General features: G+C 33.4%; 1 protein-coding gene across 3 annotated transcripts in view; it reads right to left on the bottom strand.

Moving 5' to 3' along the window:
- Positions 1-21,151, bottom strand: part of DGKB (diacylglycerol kinase beta) — a 943,764-nt gene that overhangs the window by 166,508 nt on the left and 756,105 nt on the right. For all 3 annotated transcript variants that reach the window (XM_082398294.1, XM_082398295.1, XM_082398296.1), the window contains one exon: positions 17,935-18,130. In XM_082398294.1, coding sequence (XP_082254420.1) covers positions 17,935-18,130 — 196 coding nt within the window. The remainder of the gene's footprint in view (positions 1-17,934; positions 18,131-21,151) is intronic.

Below are 21,151 nucleotides of genomic sequence, written 5' to 3'. Positions count from 1 at the left end.
CATGCAAAGATAACCAAATAAAGCTGTTTTTATCTATGTTAATATAAGGCAAAATCGTTCTAAGGTAAGAAGTATATTTACAATAGGCGAAGAGGGATACATCATAGTGATGAAAAGAGTAAACCAACAAACAATAAGAACAATGAAATCTTCTAAATATGCATGTCCAAAATATGTATGAACCCAAAACATAGCACTGACATGAGTAAAAACCAATTGACAAAACTGTAAGGAAAATACATCAGAACATCATCATAGTGAGAAAATACCTCAATCCATAGCTGATAGGAATAGTAGATCAAAATCAATATAATTTTAAAAAGCTTTGATGAACACATGTACGTGAAATATGTGTCCAAGCTGATCATGCGGTGGGTCATAAAGCAAGTCTGGTCACATTTCAAAAGACTGAAATCTTTGACAGTATATTCCTGACCATAGTGATATCAAGCTAGAAGTCAACAATAAACAAACAAAAATTCTCAAAGCTATTAGAAATAAAGCAATGAGGCACGAAGTGACCATGGGTCAAAGAAAAAATGAAATTAGAATTAGATAACAGGATAATAATAAAATATCAAAATCTACAGAATCCCACTAGAGCCATGCTTAGGAGGCAATGCAGAGCCGTCAATGCATATATTTGAAAAGAAGAAAAACTAAAATCAATCAGCTAAGAAATCAACTAAGAATGTCAGAAAAAGAACGGCAAACTAAAACCAAAGAAAGTAGGAGAAAGAAAAAGATATTACACATGTGAGTAATGAAAAGTTGTGTCATTAAAGATAATATAGAGATGAAAAAGAAAATAAAGGGATATCTGGAAAAACATTATAGCAAGATATTTGTAAATGCAGATGGCATCGACAAATTCCAAGGGAAAGAAAAAGTTCCCAAACTGACAAAAGAGGAAATATGGAAAATTTATATAACGTTATATATATTTTTAAGATAATTACATTTTTAAACATCATAAGAAAAACTTTGGGTGCAGATGGCTTCAAGAGAATACAGTAAGATAATATACTCCTTAACGTGTATTACAAGGCTGGCATAATACTTTAAACTAGTTAACCTAGCTAACTAGCTCAATCTGGTTAACCTTGTTAATTCAACCTAAATAATAACATTATAAGAAAGTAAGTAGTGATGATTTTCATGAACATAGATGAAAAATTCTAAATCTATTAGTAGTAAATTCAATACAGTGCTACGCAGAGAAAATAACACATCATGCCAAGTTAGAGTTATTTACGGAATACACGGTTGCTTTAAAATTTGAAGATTAAAGTGATTCACAGAATGAAAAACAAAATTTGTATGATTTTCTCAATACATACAGAACCAGAATTTGATAAAATTCAATACCCATTTATAGTAGAAACTTAGTAACCTAGAAATAAAGGGGAAATCTTTAGTCTAAGATGTATTTATAGAAGTATACAGCAAACATCAGATAAATGGTGAAATACTGAAATCCACCTCTTCACCCTCCAAAATCAATATCCATTATCACCACCTGTATTCTGTGTTGTACTGTCAACCTTAAGCAGGGAACTAAGAAGAGGTAAATGAAAAGGTCTAAGAGTAGAAAAAGAAGAAATAAAACTGTCATCACTTATATCTGACATGATTACAGATATTTAAAATCCAACAGAATCTATGCATATACTATCAGAACTGATAAGTGGCTTCAGAAAGTTTTGTATCTGTATACAGTGACAATTAGAAAGTAAATATTAGAAAAGATACTATTTAGAATAGCATACCCAAACATTAAATATCCAGGCATAAGACTACTACATCAAAAATTATAAATCATTATTATGAGAAAGTTTTTTAAAAAGCTAAATCAATGGAAAGAGATAGTATGTTCATGAATTGGAAGGCACAGATTGTAAAGGTATTAATTTTCCCTAAATTCACCAATGCAATTCCAATCACAGTCCCCGCAGTTATTTATTTATTTACTTACTTATTTTTAGATTGGAGGAACTAACATGCTGATTCTAAAATGTGTAAGAAAAATGTAAAGGAAATGTTCTTCTTGAAAAATAAGACATTAATTAGGACAGTGTAGTATTGACATAAACATTGTCAAATAGACCGGTGGTGTAGAACAAGTGTCAGCAAACTGTAGCTGTGAGTCAAATCTGGCTTGCTGCCTGTTTTTGTAAGTAGTTTTATTGTAACACAGCCATGTCCATTCATTTATGTATTGTCTTTGACTGCTTTTGTGCTACTGTGATAGAGTTGTGTAGGTGCGACAGAGAGCATCTGACCCAAAAATTTAAAATATTTACTATCTGACACTAGAGAAGTTTGCCTATTTTTAGTGTAGAATATAGAGTCCAGAAATAAATCAATACATAAATGGAACCTGGAATCAAGATTATGTTACCACCAAGCAATGGGGTAGGAGCCTTTTCAACAAATAGTGCTATGTAAATTGAATAATGATATGCAAGAAAAAATTATTCCTGACTTCAATCTTAAACCATGCACAAAAACCAATTTCATTTAAAAGTCAAACAAATAAAGCTTCTTCAAAATAACACAGATGTTAAAAAGACTTTTAAAAAACTAACTGCTGATAAAAAGCAATAATCAAAAAGGAATAAATTAATACACTAAACCTCAATAAAATCAAATCAAGATGTTCTGATTTTCAAAAGACATCATTAATAAAGAGGTAAGCCATACAGTGGGAAAATATATTTGCAACCTATAGAACCAACAAAAGACTCTAGTTCTTTCAAATACAAATACATAGTGAGCTAGCTAGATCGACCCAGTAAGAAATAGGCAAGAGACTAGAGGATATCCAAATAACCTGGTCACATAAAATGGTGTTCCACATCATTAGTCAATCAGTAATATGCATATTTAAAACACAATAAACCAGAATGGCTAGATTAAAAAGACTCATCATACAAAGTGTTGGTGAGGATACAGAGCCAATTGGAAGGCTTGCCTGCTGACTGGAGTGTAAATTGGCAAAACCACTTTTAACAGTATCTACGAAAGCTGAATATACACATACCCTATGATCCAGCAATTTTCATTTCTTAGTCTATACCCAGAAGAAATACATATCCACATCAAAGACCTGTACAATAATGTTCATAGCATTAGGGTTTATAATAGCTCCACACTGGAAAAAAGCTGTATACTAATATAATGAATACACTTGAATAAAGAAAATAGAAATTAAAGAGCTAGACATAGATGAATATATGCTACATGATTCTATTTATATAAAATTTAAAAACAGGCAAAACTTATTGTTTTAGAAGCCAGGATATTGAGGAGGACATGGGCTTGTTGGGTAGAGTTCTGTGGGGTTGGTAATACTCTATTTCTTGATCTGGAAGAGTAGCTACATAGATGTGTTCACTTGTCAAAATTTACCAACTATACAACTATGATGTTTACAATTCTCTGTACAAACGTTATAGTTCAATAAAGTGTTCAGAGTTTTAAAAAGGATAACACATAGTAAGGCAGGGAGTAGGGAGTGGGAGGGGATGGCATGACATTTTAGATATGTGGTCAGGGAAACCCATTCCCAGGGGAGCATATTTTATCAGTAATCTGAAAGAAGTGAGGAAGAAGCCACGTGAAACTATGTGAAGATCTAAGGTAAGAATATTCCAGGCAGGGCTTCCCTGGTGGCGCAGTGGTTGAGAATCTGCCTGCCAATGCAGGGGACACAGGTTCGAGCCCTGGTCTGGAAAGATCCCACATGCCACGGAGCGACTAGGCCCGTGAGCCACAATTACTGAGCCTGCGCGTCTGGAGCCTGTGCTCCGCAACAAGAGAGGCCGCGATAGTGAGAGGTCCGCGCACCGCGATGAAGAGTGGCCCCCACTTGCTGCAACTAGAGAAAGCCCTCGCACAGAAACGAAGACCCAACACAGCCATAAATAAATAAATAAATAAATAAATAAATAAAATTAAAAAAAAAAAAAAGAAGAATATTCCAGGCAGAGGGAGTATCAGTGCCAAGGCTCTGAGATGGTACCGTGCTTGCTATATGCGATGAGCACCAAAAAGGTCAATTTGGCTTGAGTGGAGGAAGTGAGAAAGAGATAGTCACAAATCAGATTGGCTGGGCACATATTAAACTACTGAATGAGTAACTTATGTGCATATTGACACTTCTGGTCTTAACATGATTGTTCTTTGTTATCTGTCCACTAAATATACAGAGCACATTGTAAAATGATTTAAAAAACCCTATCTACTAACCTTAGAAAAACAGATTCAAAATGAGGGTAATAAATGTGCTCAATTTAAGAGCTTATTCCTGTTTCATTCAATCTTTAAAGTTTTGTCCATCCTACACAATTCCTAATGAAGACAGAAACCATCAGTTAATCAAGAAAATAGCTAGATTGAGAAAAAGTGTTGATAAAAGCATAATCTGTTCATTCACTGATCATTTATGGAAAAAAGGATTATATGCACATTTTATACATACATATGAAGGGTTGATATAGAGATAATGCTAGATTTAAGACCCGACACCAGCAATAATGGAAACAGAAAAACAGAAAATCATTCTTTAAAGGGACGTATTATTCTTAAAGACAATTTATACTAGGGTAGTCCAGGAATATCAGGCAATGACATTTGAGACAACTGAAACTTTTTCTGAGGGCAAAAGAATGTGAACAACGACTATACTTTCTACATTTTATGAGAACCTACACATCCCACACTCCAACTCTGTAAGAATTTTTCCTTTTTAATTTAAAAATACTAGTGTCAACATTACCAACAACGGTAAAACAACACATGCAAGAACAACAAAATAAAAATTCAAAGTCTTGAGACCATACAAAGAGCTTCCCTGAGAATTGTGAATGGCCTGCAATGAGATTATACCCCTTCTGCCTAGAAAGAGTTGCTCAAAAGCAGGAGGCTTTAAAGAAAATCACAAAACTCCGACCTTCCCCTTCTTACTGAGTCTATGTTAAAGGGCCGTAAAACTTGTCAGTTCTTGCCACATCTATTGGCACACAGTACTGGCTTGACAAGAGTTTTGCAGCCTAGCTGGGGCCCATGACCTGTCCCCTGTACTCTCTTAGAATTTATTTTCACCCCAGCAGGCAGCACCTCACAACATCGGTAATTTGTCAGGCAGCTTGTACTCTCCAGTACAGCCTACTTAACAGAGCGCTCTTATAAACATCTCTGTGAATCACGAGTAATGCCGCCAGGAGGGAAACCGAAATTTCAGAGCAGTGAGTACAATCTGAATTGATGGCTCAGGTGACTTGGTCTTGGCTGCAAAATCAATGGGGAGTGGTCGTGGGGGAATTTGCTAATTTGGTTCCCAGGGAATCAGTACCGTGGCCACCACAATCTTAAGATCTTTGTGAGAAAGTGAGAGATGGAAGGTGTGCAACCAAAGGGAGTGCAGAAAGCAAACAATGTGTTCCATGATTCACCATGAGGAAGAGAGGAAAGAATGGGCAGATGAGACACCAAGAAACTAAGCAGCATAAACAAAATATTTCAATCATCCCAACACCTGGAAAGAGTGAACTGCATTTTAATCAACTTTCATTGGCACTAATATTTTAATAGGAATTGCCCCTTTCTTGGGAAAGGATGATAAATAACCGTTTTAATTCAAAGTTGGATCAGAATGCAGTCAGTATTATATTCCTCATCAGATCTCATTTAAAGATTTCAAGTACTGAGAATTCTACAATTTAATCATAAAATAGTTTCCCAGGAAAGGAAAAATTTGTCATAATCTGAAGTAAGAGTCCTATTTATTTTTATAATTCTGTGGAGTCAGGATTAATTCTTAGAAGGGCTATTTTTTCCATACCTGGAGAATGACCCCTTAACCTTTGCCTCCTCTCTCGCAAATGTGGGCCAAATGTTAGAAGTGCTTCATATATTCTAGTGTGATAGCTTTGTGAATATCCTTAAGTTGATGAAATAAATATGACACCTTCCATTTCTATAGTAAATTATATGAAATGTGTTAAGATCCACAAATCACTCCATAAGGTAAAAAAAAAATTCCGAAAAGATTATTTTCACTTATATACAGGTTAGGAAACAGACTTTGCCAAGTTAATACTTGGTCTGAGGTCACAGACTTCTTTCTCTTTTCACCATAGAACTTATTATAACCATATTCTTAGAGTCCAGAAAACTAAAAATTAAAGCCTATCTCTAAGAAATCCACTGGCCTACAATGTCCACGTCAAAAGTCTTTTCCCTCAGGGGCTGCTGACTTGAAAAGAAAGTAGGAGGAAGACAGCCTGGATTGGGAGAGAATTCTGTGTAAGACAATTGGTGTGATATTATTTTGCTTGGTTTTTTTCTTGCCATGGAATATAACTTCTTTTTATCATACACCTCATGGGAAGACATAAAACCAAAAAAGAAAAAAGTCAATACAGTATAGTCAACAACATGGTACTATGAACTTCAAAGTTGCTAAGAAACTAGATCTTAATTATTCTTAACACAAAAAAGAAATGATAATTGTGTGACATGATAGAGGTTTAGCTAACACCATGGTGGTGATCATACTGCAAAATATAAATGCATCAAATCAACACATTGTACAACTTAAGTTTACACAATGTTTTATGTCAATTATATCTCAACTTTAAAAATGAGAAAAAGAAATGTCAATACTGTCTTGGTACACAATTTTCCTACAGACCTCCAGAAGCTACTGTCTTCTGATCCATAAGTAGGTGTAAATGTGCTATAAGGATCGATCAAGAGTGAGCTGCTTTAGCAGGGTCACTCTGGGATGGGCCTTCTCATCTGAAGGAGGAAGAGTAACGGAATCTGAAGAAAGCATTATTCCCAAAGGATGACACGCAGTGGAAAAAAAGGAAAGGAAGTCAGAATGAAGAACTCCCTTCTACCTATTTTCATCTCTTTTTTCCCTTGAAAAATGGGATAATGATTTGTATTTTAGAGAATACTTTGTTCTATCACACTTCTCTCTACTGCTATTAAAACAAAAATAAAATTCCCCTTCCTTTCCTAAAACAATGCTTGGGTACCCCTGGTTTTCTTTCTGATTGGGACTTGCCAGAATAAATTGTGTTTAAGTGATGCTTTGCTTCCATGCATCATTTTGATATCTGCATGTCCGTATGTTTTTCCCCATAAGTGAAGTCAGTACATATACACACCTGCACAGATACACACTCACACACACAAACTCTATCACAGCATATACATGATCAAGGCATTTTATCTGAGTACTCACTAATAAATACACTCTTCTATAAAGTCTGCCAGAGGTATTTAAAATGTCAGATTTTAAAAAAATTTAATTCAATTTTTATGCCTAAACTAACACATTTATTTCATTTTTTTGGTTTGCAATTTTGGATAACTTAATTTCTTGGCTTGCAATGGAAGTTAAATTTCAGTATCTACCATAAACAAAATATTCATTCCCTTCCTCAAGAATGAAAACACCTATTATAGTTCCTTGTTAATTCCTAACTGTTGGATGAACATTTGGATGAAGAGTTTACAAAGATTACATATATAAGATATGCAGAAACCAAACAGCAAAAATAAAAATGAAGCCAAAAAAAGCAATAGAAATCTAAAATAGTCTATCTTAACAAAACAAAAAAGATGAAGACCTATATAATCCCTCTAGAAGAAACAGGTTTCATTAATAAAAAGGACAGAAAATATATTAATGAAGAATTGTAAAATAATACCTAACTACAAAATTGTACAAAACCTCATATTCAACCTTTGACTCAAAATAGCATTGTTAATATGTCAGCATATTTTAGTTACATACGTTTAAAGTGAGACATACAGATTAACTCATTTCCTAGCTCTGAGAGTTCTTCAAATCCTACACATGTTTAAAATTGCTATTTAAATTTGACTCAATTACTATCTTTAAAAAATCAAACAGCATCTTTCATACTTTTATACTGAATAAAAGATGCACTGACTCCTTGCTTCTCACTAAGCTCACTAGATATCCTGTACTTCAGTCTTAGTGAGTTGGCCTGGATGATGTTAAAAGACAACATAAGAACTCTTTGGAAGAAAGTGTTTATCATCAAGTATAGAAGGCTTGGCAAAACCATCCAAGATTAATATATTATTTTATCACTGCTCAATTACTTACCAGACAGATTTAAGATGAGTTAAGGTATTTACTTGCATATGACCATGGGTAGGCTTATTTCACAGCACCAACATGTTCAAATATGAGGTGATATAGCTTAGACCTATTTTCTATTGAAGTCACATTTTTGTGCATATGAATTTGCTTTTAATTTTGAAACGACATTTAGTCACAAATCCCATGAACCTTTCTTGCAGTAAATTTAAAAATGGAATGTTCTTTGATATTGGTTGATTTTCTACCTCTTACTATTCTAAAAAGATATTCTGAAAATGTGAATGACACTTAGTAAGAAAATGTATGATGTAATATTTTGGATGAAGAAGTATGTATTTTCAAACATCAGTAGGGAAAAAGTCAGTATGCTAAGGGCTTTAACTATCCGAAGAGACATGGATTTAAATCATTGTACATAAAAGGATTCTTAAATACTTTTTGTTATTTGATATTAAAAAAATGTTTGTTTCATTCACAGAAATTGAGTTCTACAAATAGCAACTGATTCTTTCATTAAATCAGAACCAAACTGCTAATTTCATTATTAATGGTTAGCTTTGACATGTTTAAAAAGGGTAGAAGATACTTAATAGACTTGTCTTCGACCTTGAAATGAACAACTGTTCAGGGAAATGGAATTGTTCAAAGATACATTTTCTTTCTGCCAATCTGTGAAATATAATTATTCTCTTAATGAATCTCTCAATGAGTAGCAATCGTTCAGAACTTGAACAGGTAAAATATAATGATAATGGGAGCAGCTTTATAAATAAAAGGATAAAATGAGGTTGTTATTTTATACCATATTACGGGGTGATTAGAATAACAGTGCAGCATTCATCAGGCATTTGAACTTTCTCAAAAAAGCTCCCTGGGGGCTCATTTAAATTAGTTATGTTTATCCATAGAGGTTTTTAGTCTTATTTCAAATGACTGTCACCTTACAACACTCAAGCCTCAATCTTTAGCTTACTCTAATTAATAGCTGTACTGTAGAGTAGCCAATAGACACTGCCTAAAACAGACACTAACCCCCCCCCCCAGTTTATAAATCTCCAATTTATCAAAGGAAGAGCAATATAACTATTTTTATTAAACCAGGGGAATAATTATTCAGTTTGGAGGGAATGGTGGTCTATATGAATCTCTATCAATTTCCACAAGAACAGAGTTGGCTGGATACTGTCCAAGAAGCTATAATTTCTACGTTAACTAGCTCTATACAATAAAAGACTGTACGTGTAAATACTAAATTCATGGCAATGGAACTCTAGTGGTTAGTTGTTTTGGTTAACTCAAAGGCACATACAGCTCAAAGATAATTAAGTAGATGGTGGGATTTGATTTTTTCAAGAAAAAAGTCTCTTTGCTCTCTGCTGGATGCACCTGGAAGCCTTTGGTAGTAAGACAAAGGAGTGCAAGGAGTACCAGGTGCTAGACTGTGGTGTTTTCATTACATCCATTAAGGTAACCAGAAAAAAAAAAGACATAAACAAAGAGGGGTAAAATAAAAGTTCAATATCTCTCCTGGCATGACATGAAATCTCTAAATAAGAAATCACTCCAAAAGATGGTGCAATTAAAGTTTCATTCTCAATAAGATTATAGTTTTTCTTGGCTATTTTCTATCTTGATGGAAAAGAAAACATGGTTTTTAATACAAATAGGAAAACATAGAATCATGACTTATATTTAACAATTTATGTAGCTGATTTCATGTCTTTTTGATAGTTCTTTCATGTTTACTCTTTTAAAAAAAATCCTCCCTAAATTATTTTCATATGTCCTGATTATAGGAAAATTATTTTAACTTCCCTGGGACACACCTACTACCTGAGTTCCAAACCATCACCCTCAATTGACAAAGTTACTACAGGGCTTTATATTTAGGACACTTCTGTGATAGCCCTCATATTTGGAAACTTTATGTGAGTACTATTTGAAAGATGCTCTACAAGTGCATAGTTGAGGCCTATATAATCAGCCAATATTTATTTAACTTGGAAATATGTTTTATATTTCTACCATGAGTAGGTTAAATTTACTAAAAATTATAATGCAGTTTTAGCCTGTGTAAATGACCTGCCATTATCTTCGAAAGACTCAGGACTGGATATTACGTTGGATTGGATATTACAGAAACAAGTAAGATGGTTGTTTTATCACTGATATTAGACATCAGCATCATAGAGAAAATGACCCATTAAAGCATTTATATTTTACATCTTTCTCTGAAGTTACAATTAAAATCAATAGTTACAAATGTAGGAGAGTCTCAGAATAGTATTAGCATTTTGAAAATAAAGAAGGTATTCTGCCTCAGAAGTCAGAGAAGGTTAACAGATGAGCCTTAATTTAAAACCTCAAGTAAACAAATTCCTTTCCTTCTTCCCTTGCATCTATTAAATCGATTGCCAAAGCATATATTTTTCAAAATGCAACTGCTACTAAAAACTCATTTTTTTTTTCAAGTTTTCCCAGATTCATTAGGTGAAAGCAAGCGGCTCCTTGTTCTGCCATTCCTACCTACCTGTTTTTTGAACTTTTCTCCATTTTCCTAACTTCAATTTGCTTTCAGGAATAAACCTTTAATTTCAATGATCTCATTCACATATTAGAAAACACCACTTTCCTGTTTAAATGATTACTTACTTACTATATTATATCCAAAATGATCTCTTGGCCTTACCAATTTCACTATAAGAAGTCAAGAATTGTACTGCATGTCAGATTTTGTTTCTAGAATTATACTGTATGTCAGATTTTGAAAATCTGACTGTTGAACATGGGGTATTTGTCAATAATCCTAGCCACAGAATGGTATTCTATATAGCTCCAGAAGGAATATAAGAATATTCTAAAGACTGTCATCTGTTTTGTTACTAAAATATTAATTTATTCATATTTATGGTTTCTGTTTTCAAATCTCTAGGAGGCTAGCAGTTTCTGTGAAGTCTTTATAGTGTCATGACAAATAGAAGTTTCATAAATGCTTCATCAAAATATATATGGTTTTATAGGACAGCTAGGCCAAATATAAGAGTACATGATCTTATATTTTGAAAATATATTTTTATTTTTACATACAAGAAATATGTCTTGTATTTTCTAATTTCTTTTTACTGCTGTTTTATAAACTTTAAAGGCATGCCTTTTGTAAAAAAAAAAAAAAAAAAGAGCGAGAGCTATCACATTAAGATATTCAGGTTATGATGCAATCTTCAAACGCAAACAGAAATTTTGATATTTAGATAGCTTTAACAAGTACTTGCTATTATTTGCATTATCCAGTCCTGGAAAATTTCAAGGAAGGTAGTTTAAAAACATACAATTAGAAATTCATTTTGAGATATCTCCTTAAAGGTTACTAGATAACAAATGTTTGGATCTATGCATTTTCCACTAATGAAATTATCACGGTATTAGTATACGCATATATTTCTGTAAAATGCAACATCTCAAATGCCATGATCTTTTTTCAACAATTTTAACTTCCAGGTATAATAATGTAACATGAAATCCTTTTCTTGCTTCTAAATTTAATTGATTTAATCACTGAATTTAAATGCTTGGAAATTGTTCTGCTTGCTGGTGTCTGAATGCCAAATACATTATCTACAGTTCTAAGATGAATGTTGCAGTTATATTTAGACAACTTAAAACACTGCCTTCTAAATTACCCTAAATAACCCACAGAAATGTCTAGAAAAATTGATAATAGTGCATGACAAATGTCCATTACCACCAACTTTCAGGTAAGTATAACTTTTACAAGGAGTAGAAAGTGTTAGACTCTTACTATTTAAATGCTCTTTGTGCAATTTTCCAGCCAACAGAATGGACAGCACACATAAGTTAATCTCAACTCTTCCAGAACTCACAATCTCCATTTTAAAGATGAAGACCTTGAAGCCAATAACCTGATTTTTCTTCAGCGGCAAAAGACATTCATCTTTGGCCAAGCTTTCATAGACATCAACTCATTTGTTCTCTTTGATCAGTTTGGCTTGGATTGACCTTTTTTTTCTTCCTACTTCTTCAGAGTTTTCAAAACAATAAAGTCATGTGATATAGACAGAGTCCTTGACAGTCAATCAGATCTATAGTCTCTCCCCTCTAGCTCCTAAAAAGAATCAGGATTTTAGTCTTCCCCAGTACAGAGCACAGACATCAAATAAGGTGGGGTAGGGGTATGTGCAGTGTAAGTTTATTTGGGGGGAACTTATACATAGTACATTTTATGCAAGATAATGAAGAATAAAAATAATGTGTTCACTAAGTATTCAAAATTGGGGCTATGCAAATTATACAAAGTGGTGGAATCTGTACTATTAGCCTAATGGAGTTTTCTATACTTTAGCCTTTCTGGTCCCACTGTCACAATGTTTTCCATATCCATGTACTCCTCTATTATTTTTTAATTTTGGCTTTTACTCTCTTTTTACTTAAATAAATTTATTTCAAAAATAAAATTATTTAAAATTACAAACTAAGAAAAAAGCATTCCTTACCATAAAGAGAAAACAACTGCAATAGTACATAAAAAAACTGTCACACTTTAAAATATTCATCTGTGTATTGCTTAAAGTAGCTCAATTTTCCATCAGTGGAGTGTATACTACACTTTGAGAAATTCTGCCCAAAGAAAAGAATTTGCATTGGTAAATGGGAATGAAATCACTGAAAATTTCATGGACAATATCATATGTTAATTAGTTTTTAAAATAAACTTTTCTATCTGTATCCGTATGTGGAGTAGACGTTCACCTAGTTAATGAGGTTTCAAGCAGGAAGTCCAGCTGTTCCCTACTGTACCTCCCTTAGCTTCTGGCAAATGTTTGAAATTCTACGGCTTGAAGGTAATTACTTTTGCTCAGTGGTTTTCAAACTTTTTAAAGCAGTCAACCTTTTCTGTTTTTCAAATGAAGCAATATTTTTAAAACCAGTAAATTAAAGAGAAAATTAGAATTTTATTTGTGCAAATATATTTTAGACGTTTAAATTGCTAACACTTGTGATATAGTCAATCTATCAGAATAACAGAGTAATTTTGATGAGGATAGTTGTAGTGTTATAGGCAGCCTATTTTTCAACGATCTCTGCAGTTTGTTTTTATTGTATGATATTGGGAATATCCTGATCCAGACAGCTATGTAATCATAAATGATACGAACTTTTTACATCTCACTTGGCAGTCCTGCACCATTCTGCATTCATTACTGGAAAATGGTATAGTTGGACTTGTATCATCAAAGCTTAAAACCATTAAAATGCCTAAAAACTGCTCGTATTACTTGAGAGATCCTCGCTGTCAAAAAGCACATTCACAGGTGTACTTTTGATATAGTTTTTCAACTTTGTCAATACAAATTTACTTGCTGGTTGCCTCAGATGTTAACTAGAAGTTTCAATTTACCTTGTTCTGCATATTTAGCTGAAACTTTGTTTCAATTTTATCACTGGTTCTTTACCAGGAGTTGTGCGCGTGTTTATATCCTACATCTCTGTTAAAAGTGCATTTGATATACAAACTAGTACAAGCCTGTTATTTTGGGGAGCTAGTTAACTAATGCAATTTTTTATGGGCAAAAACTTTTCTAAGGAGTGATTTCCATTTTCATAACAAATATTAGTATTGTCACCTTGTTTTCACTTCCATTGATTGTTATGCACTCTTTATTGCTTGTGTCAAACAAAAGTACCTGAGTTTGCAGGCCTTTTAATTCCTTGTGATTCACATACGCTGTGGTGGTAATGTTCCCCTTGGTACATCATGAGATATACAAAGATGTATTTTAAAATGACCACTGCAGAGCTACAGACTTTCCAATTAATGTCATAGTTATTGAGTTGTTTGTTTATTTAGATGTGTATATGCTTACAAACATATGTGTGGAAAGGTATAACTATCATTTTATCCATCTATATATGGATCAATCCACCCATCAGGAAGAAGAAGAGGAGGTGGAACAGGAGGAGGGAAGGAAGTTATTTTTGTCTGGTAACACAATTTGATGATTCGGGAATTGTCAATATGACAAAATGTTTTTATAGAACACACTTTACAGTGTTTTTCTTATAGGTTTTTACGTTATTGTTCCAAAATATGACAGAAATGAATTTGAACCAAGTTTTTACAGAAACTCTGAAGAACTGCAGTTATAGCTCAATGGAACACAGTTTGAAAAATAATGGTTTATCTGAAGGCTTTTATTTCTTTTAAAATGCAAATACCTCTACTTTCATCTGCAATCAGTCATTTATATATTTATGTGAATAAATTTATTAGATATCTTTCTGAGACTTGGATTTAATGCAGAAGAGGAGGCAAAAATTAACTCAGCAACTGAAAGAAATGGGAAAGACTGAATATTAAGGCTAAGAGCACTGAAGATCTAATTTGCCTACTTTACAATTTTGCTTAAAGACCATGACATCTACATATGATACACTCATTTGTATTTCCAAAAGAAGTAAAACAAAACAGACAACAACAAAAACAAAAGAAAAAGACAAACCCACAAAGAAAGTGTCTGAATTAGATGAATGTGAGTATGCGTATGTTTCAGAACTGCATCTGTTTTAGAGTATTTTGCTAGAACAATAATGTAATTAAATTAATTACTTATAATTTTGATCAACTCGAATTAAATCAACTGTAAAATTTCCCACCAGTGAATTTATTAATTGAAGATACTCTGATTTTATGCTGTGAATGTCCTCAAAGACCGCAAGCAAAAAAATTGTGCAGGAGTTCCAGTTTATGTAGGGTGAAGTATAAATGAGTATGTAATGCTCCAAACCTGATCTTGTACCTTTGATCTATGACATTTTAAAAATTAAAACAAACTTGTAAACTTTTTCTTAATTTAAATCCTTCTACTAAATTAAAAAAATTATCTTTACTTCAAGAATCTATAGTTAGGTATGCTTTCCCCACTCTCCCCACCACCAAAAGCTTTCTAAAGTTTATGGAAACAAGCATCCATTCTAATATAGTAAACATTCAGTTTAAACTTCAAATTTTTACAGAGCTATATCAGAAAAGTTGCTAGTTAATATTTCAAGAAAGTGCAACTTAAAAAGAAGAAATTTACATTATTAATTTGTTCATTTATTTACTTATATTTTTCCAAGAGTGAAGTTATTAATTTGAATCTGGGTTAAGAAAACTTGTTGGACTAGAATTACAGTTCCTGTTATTTCATTCTAAAGGCCATACCTGTAACCATTCTGTGTAAATCTGAAAATATATTTAGATTTAAAATACTGATTGACCCTTACATTTAATACTATTGTCTTTGTGTCAAGAAATTGAAAACAAGATCAAATGATAGAAACATTTACCCATTTCGGGAAGGGATACATGCAGATATTTTAAATAGTAAATTTCTTTCATTTCTGATTATTAAGTGTAACATTTAAGAATTAACAGAATAAATGTGAAATCAAAACTTTGAAGCATTTTGAGATACTTTTAGCTATTTTGTTGTAAAATACATCAAAATGAAAAAAATCTTGATAAAATTAATAAAAGACTGATTAATATAGAAGTCTTTTTAAAATATTCAGCTGATAAAGTCATTTTAAGCATTCAATTATACTGATCTTGAAATAAAACTAAACCCAAACTTACAAGCATAGTTGGTTTAGAGAGGGAAAAAAAAGTTAAGCCAAGTCAATTATAAAGCATGCTTTTGTTATTACTCATACAATGACCTTCAAAAACTCTGATTTCTAATGTTTTTCCCAATCTTTGTACTGACAAAAATGTATCCCTAAGTCATAAACCCTATAGGTTCTCACTTCCTTCCTTCTTCTTTCCCAAGTTTATGGAAACTTGGTCCCAATAGTTTCATAGTACAAAGCAAGAAGACAGAATGGGAAGAGAGACCTTCTCCTAGGGTTACGGGCACTGACAGTCTATACAATACTTGGGGCTGATTTGTGTGTGCTTCATTCCAAACGTGTATTCCTCAGCTTACAAAGGGGGATGAGTGAGGCCAACAGACAGCATGTCTGCAGTAGCTCCATAGTATGCAGACACTTTTCCTGGTGGAGCACAGCCATGAGTTTTACAAACTTTAACATCTCATTGGGCGAACATAGTTGGCAGCTGAGCACCGAGAATCAATTCAGATACATATCTGAAATGTCTACATGCAAAGGACATGCCAAGTATTAATAGGTAGTGACCAAACAGAAAAATAAACCTAGAAATTATCATTTTATATATATATGTAAAACTATTTAACTATATGGACTATATTACTATATGTACTCATTGCTTCCCTAGGGACAGAAGCAGAGATTTTTAGGTTTTGTCTTAGTATGGTCCTTGAACTAATTTTTAAACTTAGAAATTTTTCAGGAATCTTTTTAGAAATATGCATTTACATTTAAATATAAATGCATTATTAATGTCAATAAATCCTAGAAATTAGTAATTATACCTAATTCCTCTCATTTTAAAATTCATATAGCACAAACCTACTCATTTTTTCTATATACTTCTCCTTCAAAAAACCATTTTCCTCCATGTTTTCATACAGCTATATTTGTTCTGAATAGAAAGCATCTTAATTAATTTGGTATAACTTTCTTGCATTAAATTACACAACTCTTCAGGATTTGCCTCTTTAGGATCACCCATACATTTAGTGGGCATCAAAACCTTCTGTTATTGGCAGGCTGTAGTAAGCACTTCTTTCAAGTGGATACTTAGTACTCCCTCTGTCAATCTTTTTTCACCTTCATGGTCACCAAGTTCCATCTAACAGAAGTCACTGCCTGCTACTGAAACTTAAATCAGATACCTTCAGATACCTGAAGACACCAAAACATAAAGCTATTTCCTACCACCGCCAAGCCTATCGACCATCCTCACATTTTATTTTATTTAAAAAAATATTTATTTTTATTGAGCCCATAAGGTTGTGATCTCTTCATATTTTGCCTTTGCTACACTGAGCTGAGCCAATATGTTTTCTTGGCCATCTGAATGCCATCAAAGGTATTAGATAGATTCTGGAAGGTTAAAAAAAATAGTATGGATACTATAAATTGGGGCATGATCAATTATTATAATACCAAAAGATTATAATACCAATTTGGTATCTTTGTACAATCTATCAACAAGAATTAGTTGTCATGTCCCAATGTGAAGTATAATTCAATGGAGTTGAAAATTGATCCATAGTTATTCTACCCTATTTTGTTAGTCCTTTGCTCTTTGTTTCCCAGGTATTCTACTTTTTACTAAATTTCTGGAAAAAATAGAAGTAGATAACCAAAACTGATCGTGAGATATTTTAAAATGCCATTTTATATAATATTTAGGACAACAGTTTCATGTAAGATAGCTTCCTAATCATAGCCTGACTGAAGAAAGCCAAAAATAAAACTTGCAACACACCTCAGAAAAGCCTTAACTAGGCCCTTGTTATAGCAACTCAAACATCTGACCAAGATGATCACATTCCAGAATTTAATGTACAATACATCCTATATTATTATCCACTAAATACCCATGTATATTTTATTTTCTGTGTAAAGAGCTATACCCACAAAGAGGAGAATAAAGGAGAAAAAAATCCATGAAAATATAGCCAGTTTATACATGATTTTAGAATCTATTATAATATTAATTTAATCACACTTGAATATCTGATATAAAAAATACAACTGCATAAATATATAGAGCAGAGTGCAATGGAAAGCTCTTTCATTTAAAGTAGTCTTCAAGAGCCGATTAAGAAGCAACAAATAAATGTTAGAAAACTTACCTTGACTTGCAAACTTCAACTCTTTGGCATCTGTGAGCGTGGTCCTTTTGTCAGACCCTTTTTTCTCTGTTCGGCGATGGCTTCGTCTTTTCTTAGACTCTCCCCAAAGATTGGACCCTCCATGCATGCTTGGTATATTCAAAATAGCAATTCCTTCCAGAGAGATGTTTATTAAATCAATCTGTACTCCATCACACTGATTAGAAAAATGAAAAGAACAGAAACAATTTGATTTCATCTTTTGTATTTCCTTATCTTTTAATAAGAATTTTAAAATCTATAATCTTGTACTTTCTAAATAAACCTTTCAAGAACACTTAAATAGTTACCGTAAAGGTCAATATAAAAAATAAAGCAGCCAATAACATTTACCAGGCATCATAAATAGTCTTTAAAAATAATCAAATTAAGGGCTTCCCTGGTGGCGCAGTGGTTGAGAATCCACCTGCCGATGCAGGGGACACGGGTTCGAGCCCTGGTCTGGGAAGATCCCACATGCCGCGGAGCAACTGGGCCCGTGAGCCACAACTACTGAGCCTGCGCGTCTGGAGCCTGTGCTCCGCAACAAGCGAGGCCGCGATAGTGAGAGGCCCGCGCACCGCGATGAAGAGTGGCCCCCACTTGCCGCAACTAGAGAAAGCCCTCGCACAGAAACGAAGACCCAACACAGCCAAAAATAAATAAATTAATTTAAAAAAATGATCAAATTAAATCATCAGTGTATCTTTGTTTACAGAAAACCTTTGGAAGGGGCACAATTTAGTCTCTGCATATATAACCAGCTGCAAATTTCCAATGTGTTACAAAGAGGTTGATTCTGGGAAGTTTTGTCAAATTTCAGGCAGAAATTTTAATGACTGCTCCTATTCAGAACACACTGCAAGGTACTATTGGGGGAAAATAAAGAAACAGACTTCATAATTAGGGTCTCATTTTTGGGAAGCAGAGAAAGAAATGGCTTAAGAGACTTTTGAAAAAAGAAAAACAGCAATTCAGAGAGATCTGAATTACAATAAAGTGGCCAAGGATGGTTTCTTGGACTAGATTAAGTTCCAAGCACAGTGTCAAAGGCAATGAGAGGCATGGTTATCTACATGAACACGGAGAACCAGGCCGGCTGAGTGAAGGAAATGCCAAGAGCAGCGGCAGTAAAAGGAACCTCCAACCCATCATGACTTTATAGCTGCTTCAACGAAAAAATGAAAAGTAAAATCAGTCAGCCAGATTTTTTTGTTTGCCTGGTGACAAGACACGCTTTGACTATGCAAAATATGGAACACTCTACCAGACAATGCTTTGCAATACTCAGAGTGATCACTTTTTACTTTTTTGAATTTTCCATACATTTCTACTGATGCGCATGTGTGGAAAGTGACAAGGCCATACTGTATTTTTGTAATTATGATTTATTCATTTGCTTTGAGTTTTCTAAAATGGTACTTATTATAAATATAGCCCAGATACTGTCCTCCCATTTTCAGTTAGATGTCAATATGAGCAGAGATGTCAATATGTAACACTATGCTTTACAAACAAACTTTGTTAGGGATATGCATTTCATCAATTAAAGTATATCTGCAGTGGGATTGTTTTATTTGCTGTATGTTTTATTATAGTAAAAAAAAAAAAAAAAGGTGGATACAATTTCATCATTCTCTTTCTCACCGTAATCATAATTTTTGAAACTGGAAGAGATAATCCTTCACCAAAATTATAAAAACAAAAAATAAACAAAAACCCTCTCTTTTTCTACATTTTCCTCATCATACTGAATCTAATACTGTATCTTGTTCACTAAAATATAAAAACTGTGAAATAAAGCAACACATCTTGAGCCTACTTGGCAGGGCTAGAAACAAATTCTAGAGAAGGTGCCAAGTTTTCATTCAATTTATTTCAACGAGGGTGAAACCAAGGTCTGGATGATGCCTTTTTCCCCCCTAGAAACAACTGATTTTTTTCCCCTTCTTTTCATGTATTAAATTAAGATGACTTCTTTTTACTAAAGAATTCTGCTCATGTGTATACTCACTTACTGCTATATATTCTAGATAAACAGATATTAATTTCATAATTAAAAGTAATCTTGTGTAAATACCCTGCAGGCCTCAATGAATCAAACACATACTGTGTGTCAGGCCTCCCACTGTCTTCAAGTGGAATGTACTGGCTGGATAATTAGATAGTACATATTTTTTAACCTTATTTGCATGCATATTATATCTTTTGCACACTGACAAGCAGCAGTAACAACAAAAGTCAGATTACCACAGGGAATTCCCACAAAGAAGTCTTCATTCCTTATAATTTGCAGCCTAAATTAAAATAATTTGATCTTTGACAAGGATGAAATGTCAAGCAGAAGGGGGTCCTCTACAAGCCACGGCCTGTGGCTTCTGAAATCTGCCTAATTTATGTCAGTCACTTCTTAATACATATTTAAGTATTACACGAAAAAGACGATAAATATGCAATCTGACACCTTTGGTATTTCCCTGCTGTTAATTTATAAAGGTCTGGCTTCCCCCAAACTGACTAAAATCATTTAAATAACAGAAGAATTGTGAAATAAGCTGGAGTTGGGGCCTGGCTTCCATTTTCACTCAATATTGAACACAGCAGGTAGTACACTAAGACAATTATTTGACTAGGCCTTCGAACCCCACTGTGACAAGTTACTTTCAGAATTAGTGAAGGAGTATTCCTTTGTTCATCTGCAAAAAAGGAGAGCATGTTGCAAATAGGCTTTTTTTTTTTTTTTAAACTGAATTAGGGGAATCACATGTGACAACTGAAAAACATCAGTGCATACTATTATTCATGTTTTCACTCTTCAGAGTCTTGGCACGTGTAGTTTTAAGGAAACAGTAAGCAGCTCTGTGAAAAGTGAAAAAAATCCTTAAGAAGTTCCAAAGAAGAAGGACCAATGAAGAACACTGAAGTTCCTGTGAAAGGAGGACAGTGTACTTACATAAATACCTACTTATTAATAATTTGTTTCCACTAGTTTTTGACCCCAGGCTACCTTCCTCTGTTTGCTTTAACGTTATGTTCGTTAGTCTGGAAATTTCCAGTGCTGGTTCTGATGAAGACCAGGAGTTGTAGCACACCAGTTGAGTGCATGGAAATAAAAGCTGAGGTGAAGGCTATGAAATATAAACAAGTTATAATACTGTGTCAGATAATATTTTCATCCACTTTGAAGATTTATGATTTT

This window comes from Balaenoptera borealis (genome assembly GCF_965194805.1).
Source record: "Balaenoptera borealis genome assembly, chromosome: 7".
Taxonomy (NCBI): domain Eukaryota; kingdom Metazoa; phylum Chordata; class Mammalia; order Artiodactyla; family Balaenopteridae; genus Balaenoptera; species Balaenoptera borealis.
This window is presented reverse-complemented; position numbering and strand designations above follow the sequence as displayed.